At 45.6% G+C, this 16,150-nt stretch overlaps 1 protein-coding gene across 2 annotated transcripts in view; it reads right to left on the reverse strand.

Moving 5' to 3' along the window:
- The window catches only part of SPHKAP (SPHK1 interactor, AKAP domain containing), a 456,834-nt gene that overhangs the window by 24,276 nt on the left and 416,408 nt on the right, over positions 1-16,150 (reverse strand). For both annotated transcript variants that reach the window (XM_075340950.1, XM_075340952.1), the window contains exons 8-9: positions 11,294-11,470; positions 7,977-8,066 (exon numbers count right to left, since the gene is read on the reverse strand). In XM_075340950.1, the coding sequence (XP_075197065.1) occupies positions 7,977-8,066; positions 11,294-11,470 (267 nt within the window). The remainder of the gene's footprint in view (positions 1-7,976; positions 8,067-11,293; positions 11,471-16,150) is intronic.

The following is a 16,150-nucleotide window of genomic DNA, read 5'->3' on the forward strand; positions in this document are numbered from 1 at the left end:
GTACCAATATCACCAGGGGCGTAACTAGAGTTTGATGGGCCCCGGTGCAAAGTTCAGACCTGGGCCCCCCCTCCACGTACATCGACATTTAGGATACAGGATAATGACACTGACACTCGGGGTACAGGATAATGATGCTGACACTTGGCTCTTACCCACAGCACCCAGATTTCCCATGATCTGAAATCCCTCTATCAGCACCCAGCTTTCCTATTTTCTGATATCCATCTTGTCCTCGGCACACTGCTTCCCCATGCTCTGCTATACATCTTTCCCTCAGCACCCAGCTTTCCCATATCAGAGCATGGGAAAGCTGGGTGCTGAGACATGATGTATAGCAGAGCATGGGAAAGCTGGGTGCTGAGAGAAGATGTATAGCAGAGCATGGGAAAGCTGGGTGCTGAGGGAAAAGAGCCTTTTCCCTCAGCACAAAACATTCCCATCCCCTGCTTGTATCTTTGTCCCCCCTTGTATATAGTTCTCCAAATACAATAATGGCACCCACATAGCCTTCCAAATAGTATAAAGGGTCCCACATAACCCTTCATATATTAGAATACACTTCCATAGTCCTCCATGTATTATAATGCATTTCCCATAGTTCTCCATGCATTATAATTCACCCAATAGTACTCAATATATAATACTGCACCACATAGTCCTCCATATATTATAATGCACCCCCATAATCCTCCATGTATAAAGTAGCCCTTCAATTATTATCTTGAATTTCTCATAGTTCTCTATGTATTATATTTCACCCCATAGTTCTCCATGTATTATACTGCACCACATAGGCCTCCATATATTATAATGCAGCCCTATAGTCCTCCTTGTATAAAGTAGCCCTCCAATTATTATAATGAATTTCTCATTGTTCTCCATATATTATAATTCACCCCATAGTTCTCCATATATTATAATTCACCCCATAGTTCTCCATATATTATACTGCACCACATAGTCCCCAATGTTTTATAATGCACCCCCATAGTCCATGTATAAGGTAGCCTCCATAGTCCTCCATATATTATAATGTAGCCCCCATAGTCCTATATGTATTATAACGCAACCCCATAAAACTTCATATTGCATTATGCAGCCCCATACTCCTCCATGCATAAGGCACCCCTATATTCCATGTATAAGGTGTCCTTCATTTTGTATTATGCAGCCCCCCCAGACCTCCATATATAATAATGCAGCCAGCCTCTCCAGGCCTCCATGTATAATAATGCAGCCAGCCTCCTCAGGCCTCCATGTATAATGTAGCAGCCAGCTTCTCCAGACCACCTCCATGTATAACAATGCACCCAGCCTCCTCAGGCCTCCATGTATAATATAGCAGCCAGCCTCTCCAGGCCTCTATGTATAACAATGCACCCAGCCTCCTCAGGCCTCCATGTATAATGCAGTATCTCTAGGCCTCCATGTGTAATGCAGTATCTCCAGGCCTCCATGTATAATAATGCAGCTTCCTCAGACCTCCATGTATAAAGCAGCCTCTCCAGGCCTCCATGTATAATAATGCAGCCACCCCAGACCTCCATATATAATGCAGCCTCCCCAGACCTCCATGTATAAAGCACAGGCCTCCATGTATAAAGCAGCCTCTCCAGGCCTCCATATATAATGCAGCCTCCTCAGACCTCCATGTATAAAGCAGCCTCTCCAGGCCTCCATATATAATGCAGCCTCCTCAGACCTCCATGTATAAAGCAGCCTCTACAGGCCTCCATGTATAAAGCAGCCTCTCCAGGCCTCCAGATATAATGCAGCCTCCTCAGACCTCCATGTAAAAAGCAGCCTCTCCAGGCCTCCATATATAATGCAGCCTCCTCAGACCTCCATGTATAAAGCAGCCTCTCCAGGCCTCCATGTATAATAATGCAGCTACCCCAGACCACCACATATAATGCAGCCTCCTCAGACCTCCATGTATAAAGCAGCCTCTCCTGGCTTCCATATACAATAATGCAGCTTCCCCAGAACTGCCTTCCCAAGCCTCTGGCCACCGTTTACTCACTTATATTAAAAAAAACCAAGTACTCACCTTCTCTCTTCCTTCCACCGCTGCTGTCTTCCCCGCTGCTCGTTCTCCCGGTGCTACGGTCGGCGTCCTCCCGTCTTGCACTCTGTGCACTCAGCACAGCAGTCGCTCGGGAGTGACGTCATCGCACAGGGGGAGAATGGTGATGCATAGCGCGGCACTGGCCGCACTATGCTTCATCATTACTGTGCGCGGTGACAAGGGAGACGCTGCAGCCGCTGTCACCAGGCAGGGGGCCCCGGTGCCGCCGCTGACATTAGGTAGGGGGGCCCGGTGTCGTCGGCGGCAGCGGGTCAAATAGCGGCTGCCAGGTCTGTGACAGATCAGCGCAGCTCCTCTCACACTGACAGGAGCTGGCTGCTGATCTGCCTGGCGGCCGCCGGGCCCCTAACCTCCCGGGCCCGGTCGCGATCGCGACCGCTGCGACCGCGGTAGTTACGCCACTGGATATCACAGTGTGTAAAGTACCCTTTAGTCTCACTACTTCCAATCAGAATGATACTAGGATGGAAACCTACCAGGATCAACCCTACGCCAGTCAATTGTATCTCCCCCTCCCCATTGTACCACAAATAGCCCAAATACTGCAACATATTGTACAGCACCCAAATAAAATTGCCGTAAGGTGTCCAAATATCACTGCCTGGCAGTTGCCTAAGTGGGCGCTATCAGGTCAATAAACTGGGCACAGTATGCATCTAGTACATATGCCCAGTCATAGGTTTGGACACCAAGGGGATTCAGGATTAGAGGACCAATGGTGTCTTCTAGAAATGACAAGTGAAGGGCTTTGTGCAACCACCTCAGGCATAATACCCAAAAAGGCATTTTTCACAGCAACATAATTCTTAATGAGCATGGTTAAAAATGATCATATTACAATTCTCGCCATGTAAACAGACTGCCGATCACCCGATAAGCAAGAAAAATGCTCATTCATTGAGTTAAATGATGTTTGCGCAACGTTAAAGATCATTATTTTTGGAGCTGTTTCATCCTGTGTAAACAGGACGCACACTGAGAAGAACAATAGCAGCCTATGTATACTGAGCCATCTACTATACACTGTGTGCAGAATTATTAGGCAAGTTGTATTTTAGACAATTTTTTTTATTATTGATCAACAACTATGTTCTCAATCAACCCAAAAGACTCAAAGCTTAATATTTTTGGAAGTTGGGGTGTTTTTTTTTTAGATTTGTGCAGGTAACTATTACTGTGCAGAATTAGTAGGCAACTTAATAAAAACCAAATATATTCCCATTTCACTTCACTTGTTTATTTTCACCAGGTTAACCAATATAACTGCACAAATTTAAAAATAAACATTTCTGAGATGCAAAAACAAAACCCCAAAAAATTAGTGACCAATATATCCACCTTTCTTTCTGATGATACTCAACAGCCTACCATCCATAGATTCTTTCAGTTGCTTGATCTGTTTACGATCAACATTGCGTGCAGCAACCAAAACAGCCTCCAGACACTGTTCCGAGAGGTGTACTGTTTTCCCTCCCTGTAGATCTTACATTTTATGAGGGACCACAGGTTATCTATGGGCTTGAGATCAGGTAAACAAGGGGACAATGTCATTATTTTTTCATCTTTTAGACCTTTACTGGCCAGCCATGCTGTGGAGTAGTTAGATGCATGTGATGGAGCATTGTTGCATGAAAATCATGTTTTTCTTGAACGATACCGACTTCCTCCTGTACCACTGCTTGAAGAAGTTGTCTTCCAGAAACTGGCAGTAGGTCTGGGAGTTGAGCTTCACTCCATCCTCAACCTGAAAAGGTCCCACAAGTTCATCTTTGATGATACCAGCCCATACCAGTACCCCACCTCCACATTGCTGGCATCTGAGTCGGAGTGGAGCTCTCTGCCCTTTACTGAACCAGCCTCTGGCCCATCAAGAGTCACTCTTATTTCATCAGTCCATAAAACCTTTGAAAAATCAGTCTTAAGATATTTCTTGGCTCAGTCTTGACATTTTATCTTATGTTTCTTGTTCAGAGGTGGTAGTTTTTCAGCCTTCCTTACCTTGGCCATGTCACTGAGTATGAAACACCTTGTGCATTTTGATACTCCAGTAAGGTTGCAGCTCTGAAATATGGCCAAACTGGTGGCAAATGGCAAATTGGCAGCTTCACGCTTGATTTTCCTCAAATCATGGGCAGTTATTTTGCGCCTTTTTTGCCCAACACGCTTCTTGCGACCCTGTTGGCTATTTGCCATGAAACGCTTGATTGTTTGGTGATCACGCTTCAAAAGTTTGGCAATTTCAAGACTCCAGAATCCCTCTGCAAGATATCTCACAATTTTAGACTTTTCAGAGCCAGTCAAATCTCTCTTCTGACCCATTTTGTCAAAGGTAAGGAAGTTGCCTAATAATTAAGCACACCTTATATAGGGTGTTGATGACATTACACCACACCCCTCCTCATTACAGAGATGCACATCACCTGATTTACTTAATTGTTAGTTGGCTCTCAAGCCTATACAGCTTGGAGTAGTACAACATGTATAAAAAGTATCATGTGATCAAAATACTCATTTGCCTAATATTTCTGCACACAGTGTAGATCACTCAGTGCGCATTGTTTGCTTTTGTCTGCCTGTGTAAACTGGCATTCAGATATCCGCCAATCAGCAAATTGATCATATTGTGCCCCCAAGTAAAGGGACCAGTAGGCTACGTTCCCACAATGAGTATTTGGTGAGTTTTTGATGTTGCAGATTTTCTGCACCAGTTAGCTAATTAGGTTACTTTTTTTTCATTGCGTTTTTGAGTTTTTTTATATTGCATTACAATAGTTTTTTTAGATGTGTTTTTTTGGTCTCTTTTTAGAATGTCGAGGTTTAAATAAAGCGGATATGTTTTGGATACTTGTTTGCTGAGCTGTGCTAAAACTGTATTCATAAAGTCATGTGCAAATTACATGTGTTTTTAGTGGTTTTTTTCACCATGGAAATTCAACACCAGTGTATCTGCACTATTTTCATCTTCGGATCTTCCAAATCTAAAGCAGTTTTATGGTTAATATCTGCAAGTGAAACGCATACTTACTGCAAGAGAAATTGACATGTTGCACATTCAAAATCGCACCGCAGGTCTGGTACTGCAGCGTAAAAAATGGACGATGTGCAGGAGATTTAGAGAAATCCCCTTCACTTTAATGGACCTGTTATACACTGATTTTTTGGGGGGTAGCAAAAATACAGTATTACACACCATGGGAGCTTAAGCTTAAGGCCGCTTTACACGCTGCGATATCGGTACCGATATCGCTAGTGTGGGTACCCGCCCCCATCTGTTGTGCGACACAGGCAAATCGCTGCCCGTACCGCACAACATCGCCCAGACCCGTCACACTACTTACCTGCCCGGCGACGTCGCTGTGACTGGCGAACCGCCTCCTTTCTAAGGGGGCGGTTCGTTTAGCGTCACAGCGACGTCACAGCAGTGTCACTGAACCGCCGCCCAATAGAAGCGGAGGGGCAGAGATGAGCGTGACGTAGCATCCCGCCCACCTCCTTCCTTACCATTGCGGCCGAGAGGCAGGTAAGGAGAGGTTCCTCGTTCCTGCGGTGTCACACGGAGCGATGTGTGCTGCCGCAGGAACGAGGAACAACCTTGTTATTGCTGCAGTAACGATAATTGAGAATGGACCCCCATGTCACCGATGAGCGATTTTGCACGTTTTTGCGACGATGCAAAATCGCTCATAGGTGTCACACACAACGGCATCGCTAATGCGGCCGGATGTGCGTCACAAATTCCGTGACCCCAACGACTTTGCATTAGCGATATCGTAGCGTGTAAAGCCCCCTTTAGGATATGAGCACATGTCTTTTAGACAAGCACAAACCCATTGAATTTTTCAGAAGGAAGATATTTCAAGAGGTGCTTTTGCCCTGATGTCTTTTTTGGCATCTTTTCGATCATTACTTCAACTGTTTTTGCAGTGTTTTTGGTTGCGGCATTGATTTATAGCCTATATTTAATAAAATTAGTGAGCGGCTTGGCATTTTTGCCAAACTGAGGCAGTTAAAAGATGCTCAGAAAACTGAACATGTCAACAACAAGTCGTTTTTATAGATTAAAGGGGGGTTTCCCACTAACAAAGATAATTTTAAATTTGATTTTAATCAATAGATCTTGGAATAATAATAATTTCCACAATTGGATGTGTTTAAAAAAATGTTCCTGTGGTGAGAAAATCTTATATATGTGTCCCTGCGGTGTGCTGTATAATGGCTGTATATGACTATATGGGGACATGGTCTGATCATACCACATCTCCAGGGCAGGGGAGGAAGCAGAAAAGAATACATATAGCACAGCACGGGATCACAGCTGATTCTTTTTGTGAGGTAAAACATTTTTCTGCATATTTTTTAAAAATATTTTACCTCAAAGAAGAATATTTTGCAATCCCTTTCTGTAATGTCTGTATACCTTTTTACTTCCTCCCCTGCCCAGTAGATGTGGTATGAGAAGACCATGTCCCTGTATAGTCAGACACATCAATTACACAGTACATAGAAGGGGCACATATATAAGACTATAGGCGGCGTTACACGCTACGATATATCTAACGGTATGTCGTTGGGGTCACAGAATTCGTGACGCACATCCGTCATTGTTAGAAATGTCGTAGCATGTGACACCTCCGAACGACTGTTAACGAGCAAAAATACTTACCTTATCGATGCTCGTTGACACGTCGTTCATTTTCATAGTGTTGTTCCTCCTTCTGCGGGCCGGTTGTTCGTCATTCTTGAGGCAGCACACATCGCTACGTGTGACACCCCGGGAACGATGAACACAGCTTACCTGTGTTACACCGGCAATGAGGAAGGGAGGAAGGAAGGAGGTGGGCGGGATGTTCCGGCCGCTCATCTCCGCCCCTCCGCTTCTATTGGGCGCCCACTGTGTGACGTCGCTGTGACGCCGAACGTCCCTCCCCCTTCAGGAAGAGGATGTTTGCTGCCCACAGCGACGTCGTTAGGGAGGTAAGTACGTGTGACGGGGGTTAACGACATTGTGCGCCACGGGCAATGAATTGCCCGTGATGCACAAACAACGGGGGCGGGTGCGATCGCACGATATATCATCCCGTGTAACGCCGCCTTATCTCAGTACCTAATAATAGTAAGTATACTAAGTACTAAGTGTCCTCAGTACCTCAGTATCTAAGATTATCTCACAGTTGTTAAACACATCCAATTGTGGAAATTATTATTATTCCAAGATCTATTGATTAAAGTGAATTTTGTTCATGGGAAAACCCCTTTAATGCTTATGTTAAATTTTTTTAGTGGATGTAACGCTTTTTCAGGCAGGTTAAGGAGAGTACCCACCAGTAAAATGCATAGTGTGCATTTACCTTTAGGGTGCATTAGCACACAAAGGGTTTATTTCAGATATTTCCTCGTCACAGCCCAGCATCATACGCACACTCTCCTTCGCTGCAGAGCGCCACAAGCAGGAGTGATGCTGGGCTGTGACGAGCAGTGAAACTCCGCCCACAGCCCAGTCATTCATGGAGACTGGGGCACGCCTCAGTAATGTTGGGTCAACTGGAAGTTGACGCGACATCACCGGATGTCAGAGGTCACGGAGCCCAGGGCTCACATGATGGGGATGGGCAGACTGAAATAGCGCCGCTCAGAGGCACAATTGACTACACAAGGTATTTGAAAAAGGCCTTCTTTATGAGCTTTACATCGATGTGTGGCCATTATGCTGTGAAGTGAACCACCCCTTTAAAAACTGCAATAAAATCTCAGGTGTTTTCTAACCTAACACTTGGCAAGCTGATCCTTTGACTACAGCACCATCAACACAAACTCTACCCTTAGTATTTCTATAATTAATAGGAATTCACATTAGTAAAACTCTGGTAGTTTAATTTCTACTTACATATCGGGAGCGATGCCAGGTGGAACCATCTCCAGGAAGGCGTCTAGATCCACAGCGCCTATACTGCTCCTCGTGCTGCCATTGCCATTACTGTAAGAAATGAACAGACAATAAGTTTTCCGGCACAATTCTGCTTTTGGTTCCTAGCTTATTTGATTCTATTTATTCTTTTTCCAAAAATAAATCTACTGCGCTCCAAGGAAGAATAAACCTGGCGTGAAGTTATAAAAATGTGTACAGTGATAATAGCTACTCAGGAAATCTTTTATTATATTCTATAAAGATACCGCCAAATGAAAGTTTCACTGCTCCCCGCTCCGTCACCTGAGCTATTTCAGGCAGGCACATAGATCACAGACATAGCTCAGTGACCATGATCACATATTTTACACACTTATCTATCTGCTATGTAACCTTTCTGGTTAAGGATTGGAATAAAAGAACTATAAGACTGACACATATAAATGGCTGGTTTCTTTAGACGCCTCTGCCACTGATCTGGACACATTTCATGGAAAAAATAGCACATCATGCTATATGCTCCTTATGGTAAAATGACAGGCGCCCTCCATGTCTGGCAGGTCCTATTATCAGTCAGTGATATCTGTTTGTCCCCATCGATGTCCCTCATGTGACGGATCTTTTAAAGCTCAGATTCCATTTTTTAAGTTCTGGAAAAACTGATTATGGAACACAAATGTGAACGTCTGTTTTTCACTTATGTATTTGTGACGCCCTGGCCTAGCCAGGTGGTCACAGACACAACACCACACACACCCCCTTCCCTGGACTGGTCACACCAGTCACACATTAAACCCTTGTTGCCACCCTCCAGGGTTGATGTCCACACCAGGTGGGGCGGAGCCTGGTGGTTGGCCCCGCCCACCGAGGAGTTCACAGGCCTGGAGGCGGGAAAACACAGCAGTTGAGTTGAGTTGAGTGGAGCTGAGTTGAGAAGAGTCTGGAGAGAGCAGTCGGACAGTAAGGAGCGAAACTGTTGGTGTCTGGGTGGGACCCCAGGCACTTCGAGCAAGGTCGGCAGACGGTGGTGGCCGTCTACAGGAAGTGGCGAAGGTCAGCGGAACCGTAGGACCGGGGTCGGGCTGTGGCCCGCCGGTACCAAACCGGGGAGCAGATTGGAGCTAAGCACCAGGCAGGGTACTCAGACCCTGACTAGGCTTAAAGCCAACCTTTAATCAAATTCTCTGATTGCAGTCTGGACCTCAGGGGTTCATTCCCACCCAAGTCCCGATTGAAGGCAAAAGCCCAACCATCCCGGATAAGTGCCACCGCCAAGGGCCAGAGATCCAAAGGGCCAGCGTCTGCGGGCAAACGGGCTCCTCCGGCACGTATACGTCGGGGAGCGGACTCCCGGTGCCCAGGCATTGGAGTCAAGACACAAAACACAGGTGCAGGGAACGACAGCCACCATCAACCCGTCTAGGGAGAACACCGTAGCCGGCTGTGGGCCCCGTCCATCCAGCCATTTGGTTTACCAGAGACTCTGTCCATCTGTGTCTGAGTGAGTACACCAGTGCCATCCGGCACCGCGCTGCGCTGCACCGCGACCCTGCACCCTGCCAACACCCAAAACCTGAGGAGCCCAAACCTCCTACCGGGCCCCGGGACCATCAGCCCCTACCCACGGAGGGGCTAACACCTAGCAGCTCCCTGCCATCGCTCCCGGGAACCCCGTCACCAGCAGCGGTGGTGCCCACCGTCACCACAACCCGTGGGTGGCGTCACGAACACTCCATCCATCCCGAAAATCCACCTCCCCTCCCTTTTCACTCGTGGGCGAGGAGCGCTGCTCGAGCCCCGGGTCCGGCCTGCTCGAGCCATCGAGGAGAAGGTACCGGATCCGAGCGTGATCTCCCCGAGCAGCCCACGCAACGGGGAAGCCGGCCCCCACCCTCGATATATTCTATCCATGTTTTTTAGACTGAACACATAACCCTAGCCTTATAAAAAAAAACCAGAAACATGTCCACTTTTGATCTGAGACATGAATGATAACTTGCCAATACTAGTCAACAGGTCCATGAAAAAAAGGAGGATAGCACACAAATGCCATCAGTGTTTCAGTCATGTGCTGTCTGTATTTTACTATTTAATGGTTAAAAGAAGCCTGTAAAACTTTTTCTTGCATAGGAGAAAAATGACTGCCACACTGATGGTAAAAACGGACACAGACCACAAAATGGGTAAAAATTGAATCCAGCACCCTGCGTACTGTAATGTCAGCCATTACTTGGTTAGTAGGAGTCAAAGAGAAGACTTCACTCAAAAGTAGAGCACATTTACAGTTATTTTCGGTTTAGAAATGTTATCTTATTTGCATTGTTCATATATGAGAGAGTTATTGTGGCGCCCCTGAGGCTTCAGTCGCCACAGGGTACTGCGCCTCACTTAAGATGCAGTATTCATCTTGGGTAAGGAGAGGGTTAACCACCGGTGTTTCCACATTTCACCTTACATATAGCTTAGGTACCTTCTCACTGGGGACTGAAATAGGGTAGATGGGGGTGGCCATCACGAAACATGGGACTTTCCCACTCACTAAGACAACCACCTGGGGGGCGGGACCACTTGGGGTAGAAGTAGGAGCAACCTTATAGAATCTTCACTCAAGTTGGGACTTCAGTTCTGGCAGCACAACACCACTTTCTTCCTTCTTTTTTCTTCACGGGGCCAGAGGCTTGGAGCGGAAAACTCAGCCCGGGTTCCTCACTTCTGGAGGGGCATCCCTTGGGAAAGGACACTTTCAAATATCAGTCGCTACCTCTAACTTATCCGGGATCGGCTGGAGCCCATCATGGTGGAGACCGGTACTCCTCAGCAACCAAAGGACAGTGAGTAAAGACCTGAAACCACAACTGCCGTATCCGTCCTTCATTGCCGGCACCGTCACCCTGCGTTTTGGCACCAACAGCCACTACTACCACCATCATCCTCCCTGGGGCCTAACTTCGCCTGCGGGAAGCTGAAATATCTTGGCTGCGACATCATCTGCCCCAGAGGACTGCGACCGCAATGGCGGCTAATCCATGGCTGCATGCTGCAGGTGGCATCACGAGACAACTCCCAACATCCTCACCATCTCCCCACCATTCTCATTCTATCTCCATCTCCCTTTTATTGTACACCTCGAGGCCACAAAACCGGGCAAGGGCCACCCGAGACATCCCCCTGACCCGACATCACCGGCCCGGCAACGAGTGCAGTTTAGTCCTGCCCTGTGGGTGCTACATTATGACATCATATACTTAGTTCAGTCGAACACTGACACATGGGATGTCGAATGCTGCTCTTCTTACCTTGTGGATCGCTCACTCAGCTGAAGGAAACTGCTGGTATCCTCTAGGTTTTCCTCGTCATTCACAAGTTGCGACCAGCTACCTGTGCTGTCCTCACTACTGCTCAGAGGAGTTGGGAGATCAGGCTTTGATTTCATTTCTATAGATTTCTCAATACCGTGCTTTGCCTGGCATGGCCTGGATTGAAAAAAAGTATGGTGTAAGTCTATACATTACAATAAAATGCAAAGACACTGACTGACGTACTCTGGGTTAGAGAAGAGCTAGCTTTGACATTAATTGCTCCAATGTCTCTAAGGCTGGGGCTACACGGTGAATTTCAGAGTGACACCTGTTGGGTAATAAAGATTGCTAGGTGTCACTTGCTACATTGCACCGCAATACAAGGTACTGAGACAAGGCAGTTACAAAAAAACAGATCTGATTGGACTTCTTGTGACTTGCTTGTTGTGGTCGCAGTTCCAAGGTTGCAATGTGACCTCATTCATTTGTATTGTGTGGCCATGTAGCAGCGACAACTAGCAAACTATGGACTTTTTAGATGTCTTCTCCAATTACAGTCATTGTTGTGGAGTGGGCAGCTTGTCATCATAGCCTAATGTTCATGTAGGTATATTTGCTGGGCCTATGTTTCACCACGTCATACATGATGTATATGTACCTCCCACTGATGGATATGCATAAGGGGTGAATACATTGGTCTTCCATATGCAAGACTATTTTTCTTTTCTTGAGACTGTTTTATAGTCTATGAGTCCCATTCTTTGAGACTGACATTTTGTACGAGAGTCTTAATCAACGTGACCTCAGGAGTTAGACGCGATTAATTAATTAAAAGGCACATGCCAGTTAATGAGTTAGGCGCACTTCACAACTGCCGTCTGCCACTGTCAGAAAGGTTACTCCTATTAGGGGCTAGAGTACATTTTTGTGAAATTTATGCCACAAAAGTGTACAGGAAAGCTAACACATTGAATACGGGCATAGCTTGGGTAAGCAAGTGGAGGGTGTTGATGTATGGACACGTGCAGTCAAGGTGAAGAGTAATATTATGGTGGAGTTAACTCTAGATGTGCATATGCCCAGTGAGAAAATGACTGGTTGATGGTGGTGTGTTCAAACCTGTGAAGGACTACAATTCGATCCTGTTTGGGGGACTGAGGAAGATTTTGATGTTTGTAGATTAGATACATAATTGCAGTGAGGAGTGATGTGATTGCGCAGCATGACAGAGGCCTTGCCTGTTGGTAAAGTCTTGAACTTATAATGGACTAGGTGAAGTAAACGGGGGGGGGAGAGGGAATGCTACAGTAGAAGTTTAGAGTTGGAGCTATTCAGATTGGACTTCTTCCAAGGAGTGACATTGGACCTTTTATTTTGGAACCACATTGGATTTTTTACTTGGACTCAGAACTGACAAATAGGTATTGTATACATTACCATTCATGTACCTGCAGCCTTATCTGTTCGGATACACTGAATTCTGCGTACAATGTGTGAGCGATATCATGAACTGTTACTCTATTTACTGTACATGCTCTCTGAACGCCATTGGTTGTATATGGGTCATTTCTAATTGCATTTTATCTGCATCTTGAAAACAATTGAATTCAATCCAAGCCTTGCATCCTAACTGGATTTTTAATTTACTAGCTGTACTACCCGGCTTCACCCGGGTTAATAACTGTTGTTAACAAAATAGAATGTATTAACAAAAATTTATTCTGCACACAAAAACCACAAAACAAATAGATGGAAATATAATTTTTAAAAGGCAAAAACTAAGCTAATAGAAGCATTTCAGAACATATATTTCAACACCACAGATATTCCACACAGATTTAACTAAGTTGGCCAAGTAATGTGCTCCGTCTGTCTTTTTCCAGGTCTGTCACTTTCCCCGTCTGCCTGTCTCTGTCTCTTTTTTTGTCTGTCTCTCTCTGTTTCTTTCTCCATCTGTCTCTTTCTAGGTCTGTCTCTTTCCCAGGTCTGTCTCTTTCCCCGTCTGTCTCCCCATCTCTTTGTCTGTGTCTTTTCCTGTCTGTCTCTTTCCCTGTCTGCCTATCTCTGTCTGTCTCTTTCCTTGTCTGTCTCTATTTCTCTGTCTCTTTCCCCGTCTGTCTCTATCAAGGTCTGTGTCCTTCCCCATCTATCTTTGTCGGTCTCTCTGGCTGTCTCCTCCTTCCCTGTCTGCCTGTCTCTGTTCCTGTCTGCATGTCTGTCTGTCTCTTTCCCCATCTGTCACTTTCCCCATCTATCTCTTTCCAGGTCTGTCTCTTTCCAGGTCTGTCTATTTTTAGGTCTGTCTCTGTCTGTCTCTTTCACCATTTGTCTCTGTCTGTCTCTTTCCCTGTCTGTCTCTATCTCTCTGTCTCTTTCCCTGTCTGTCTCTCTGTCTGTCTCTCGTTCTGTCTCTCTGTCTGTCTCTCTCTATCCGTCTCCCCACCAACATCTTATTACCTCACATATAAGCTTCTTATACTATGAATGTCCTTTGTTCCTATAGCAACCAATCACAGCTCCTACTAATAACCTGTAGTTCCAGGCTCCATTTACTTTAATGGAGGCATGTTTTTGGAGAGTAAATGTAAAGCGCGGGGTTAAATTTTCCTGTCAAAACATAGTCTACGATGGTAGACTATGATGGACCTACTAGATGGTAGGTCACATGAGGTGTTTGTGCAAAATTTCGTGATTGTAAATGCGACGGTGCGGATACACTTTTTGTTTCACTTTTTCCCCATTATGTAGATAGGGGCAAAATTGATTGGTAAATTGGAACGCGCGGGGTTAAAATTACGCCTCACAACATAGCCTATGATGCTCTCTGGGTCCAGACGTGTGAGTGTGCAAAATTTTGTGGCTGTAGCTGCGACGGTGCAGATGCCAATCCCGGACATACACATATACATACATACACACATTCAGCTTTATGTATTAGACTAGCTGTACTACCCGGCTTCGCCCGGGTTAATAACTGCTGTTAACAAAATAGAATGTATTAACAAAATTTTATTCTGCACACAAAAACCACAAAACTAATAGAAATGTAATTATTAAAAGGCAAAAACTAAGCTAATAGAAGCATTTCACAACATATATTTCAACACCCCAGATATTCCACACACATTTAAATAAATTGGCCAAGTAATGTGCTCCGTCTGTCTCTTTCCAGGTTTGTCTCTTTCCAGGTTTGTCTCTTTCCAGGTTTGTCTCTTTCCAGGTCTGTCTCTTTCCAGGTCTGTCTCTTTCCCCGTCTGTCTCTGTCTGTCTCTTTTACCATCTGTCTCTTTTCAGGTGTCTCTTTCCAGGTCTGTCTCTTTCCCCGTCAGTCTCTTTCCCCGTCAGTCTCTTTCCCCGTCAGTCTCTTTCCCCATCAGTCTCTTTCCTCGTCAGTCTCTTTTCAGGTGTCTCTTTCCAGGTCTGTCTCTTTCCAGGTCTGCCTCTTTCCAGGTCTGCCTCTTTCCAGGTCTGCCTCTTTCCAGGTCTGTCTCTTTCCCCATCTGTCTCTTTCCCCGTCTGTCTCTTTCCCCATCTGTCTCTTTCCCCGTCTGTCTCTTTCCCCGTCTGTCTCTTTCCCCGTCTGTCTCTTTCCCCGTCTGTCTCTTTCCCCGTCTGTCTCTTTCCCCATCTATCTCTTTTCAGGTGTCTCTTTCCCCGTCTGTCTCTTTTTAGGTCTGCCTCTTTCCAGGTCTGTCTCTTTCCCTGTCTGTCTGTGTCTGTCTCTTTCCCCGTCTGGCTCTTTCACCTTCTGTCTCTGTCTGTCTCTTTCCATGTCTGTCTCTTTCCCTGTCTGTCTCTTTCCCTGTCTGTCTCTTTCCCTGTCTGTCTCTTTCCCCATCTGTCTCTTTTCAGGTGTCTCTTTCCCAGTCTGTCTCTTTTTAGGTCTGCCTCTTTCCAGGTCTGTCTCTTTCCCTGTCTGTCTGTGTCTGTCTCTTTCCCCGTCTGGCTCTTTCCCCGTCTGGCTCTTTCCCCGTCTGGCTCTTTCACCTTCTGTCTCTGTCTGTCTCTTTCCATGTCTGTCTCTTTCCCTGTCTGTCTCTTTCCCTGTCTGTCTCTTTCCCTGTCTGTCTATCTGTCTGTCTCTCTGTCTGTCTCTCTCTATCCGTTTCCCCAGCGACATCTTATTACCTCACATATAAGCTTCTTATACTATGAATGTCTTTTGTTCCTATAGCAACCAATCACAGCTCCTACTAATAACCTGTAGTTCAAGGCTCCATTTACTTTAATGGAGGCATGTTTTTTGGAGTGTAACTGTAAAACGCGGGGTTAAATTTTCCTGTCAAAACATAGTCTACGACGTTCCCTGGGTCACATGAGGTGTCTGTGCAAAATTTTGTGATTGTAAATGCGACGGTGCGGATAAACTTTTCGTTTCACTTTTTCCCCATTATGTAGATAGGGGCAAAATTGATTGGTAAATTGAAACGCACAGGGTTAAAATTTCACCTCACAACATAGCCTATGACACTCTTAGGGTCCAGACGTGTCAGTGTGCAAAATTTTGTGGCTGTAACTGTGACGGTGCAGATGCCAATCCCGGACATACATACATACACACACACATTCAGCTTTATGTATTAGATTGCCTCTACTACAATAGAAGTGTTTTGCCATTTTTTCAGTTAGGGGTTTAATAACCTTCTTAATAAAGGAAATAACTCTTTATTTTTAATGCTAACCACATTTTGCCAGTGGTGGACTGTGCAGATAACGTATTCTTTGCACAATGCGCGCCTGTGGACTCTGCTGTACAGAGACTTTTAATATCGGGCCTAGTTGTCCTGTAATGAGCCTATTGGATGGTAACTTTATAGGGAGCAAATGAAGAACGGAAAAGCAGGTCTGGGCATA

Source organism: Anomaloglossus baeobatrachus, chromosome 3 (genome assembly GCF_048569485.1).
Source record: "Anomaloglossus baeobatrachus isolate aAnoBae1 chromosome 3, aAnoBae1.hap1, whole genome shotgun sequence".
Taxonomy (NCBI): Eukaryota; Metazoa; Chordata; class Amphibia; order Anura; family Aromobatidae; genus Anomaloglossus; species Anomaloglossus baeobatrachus.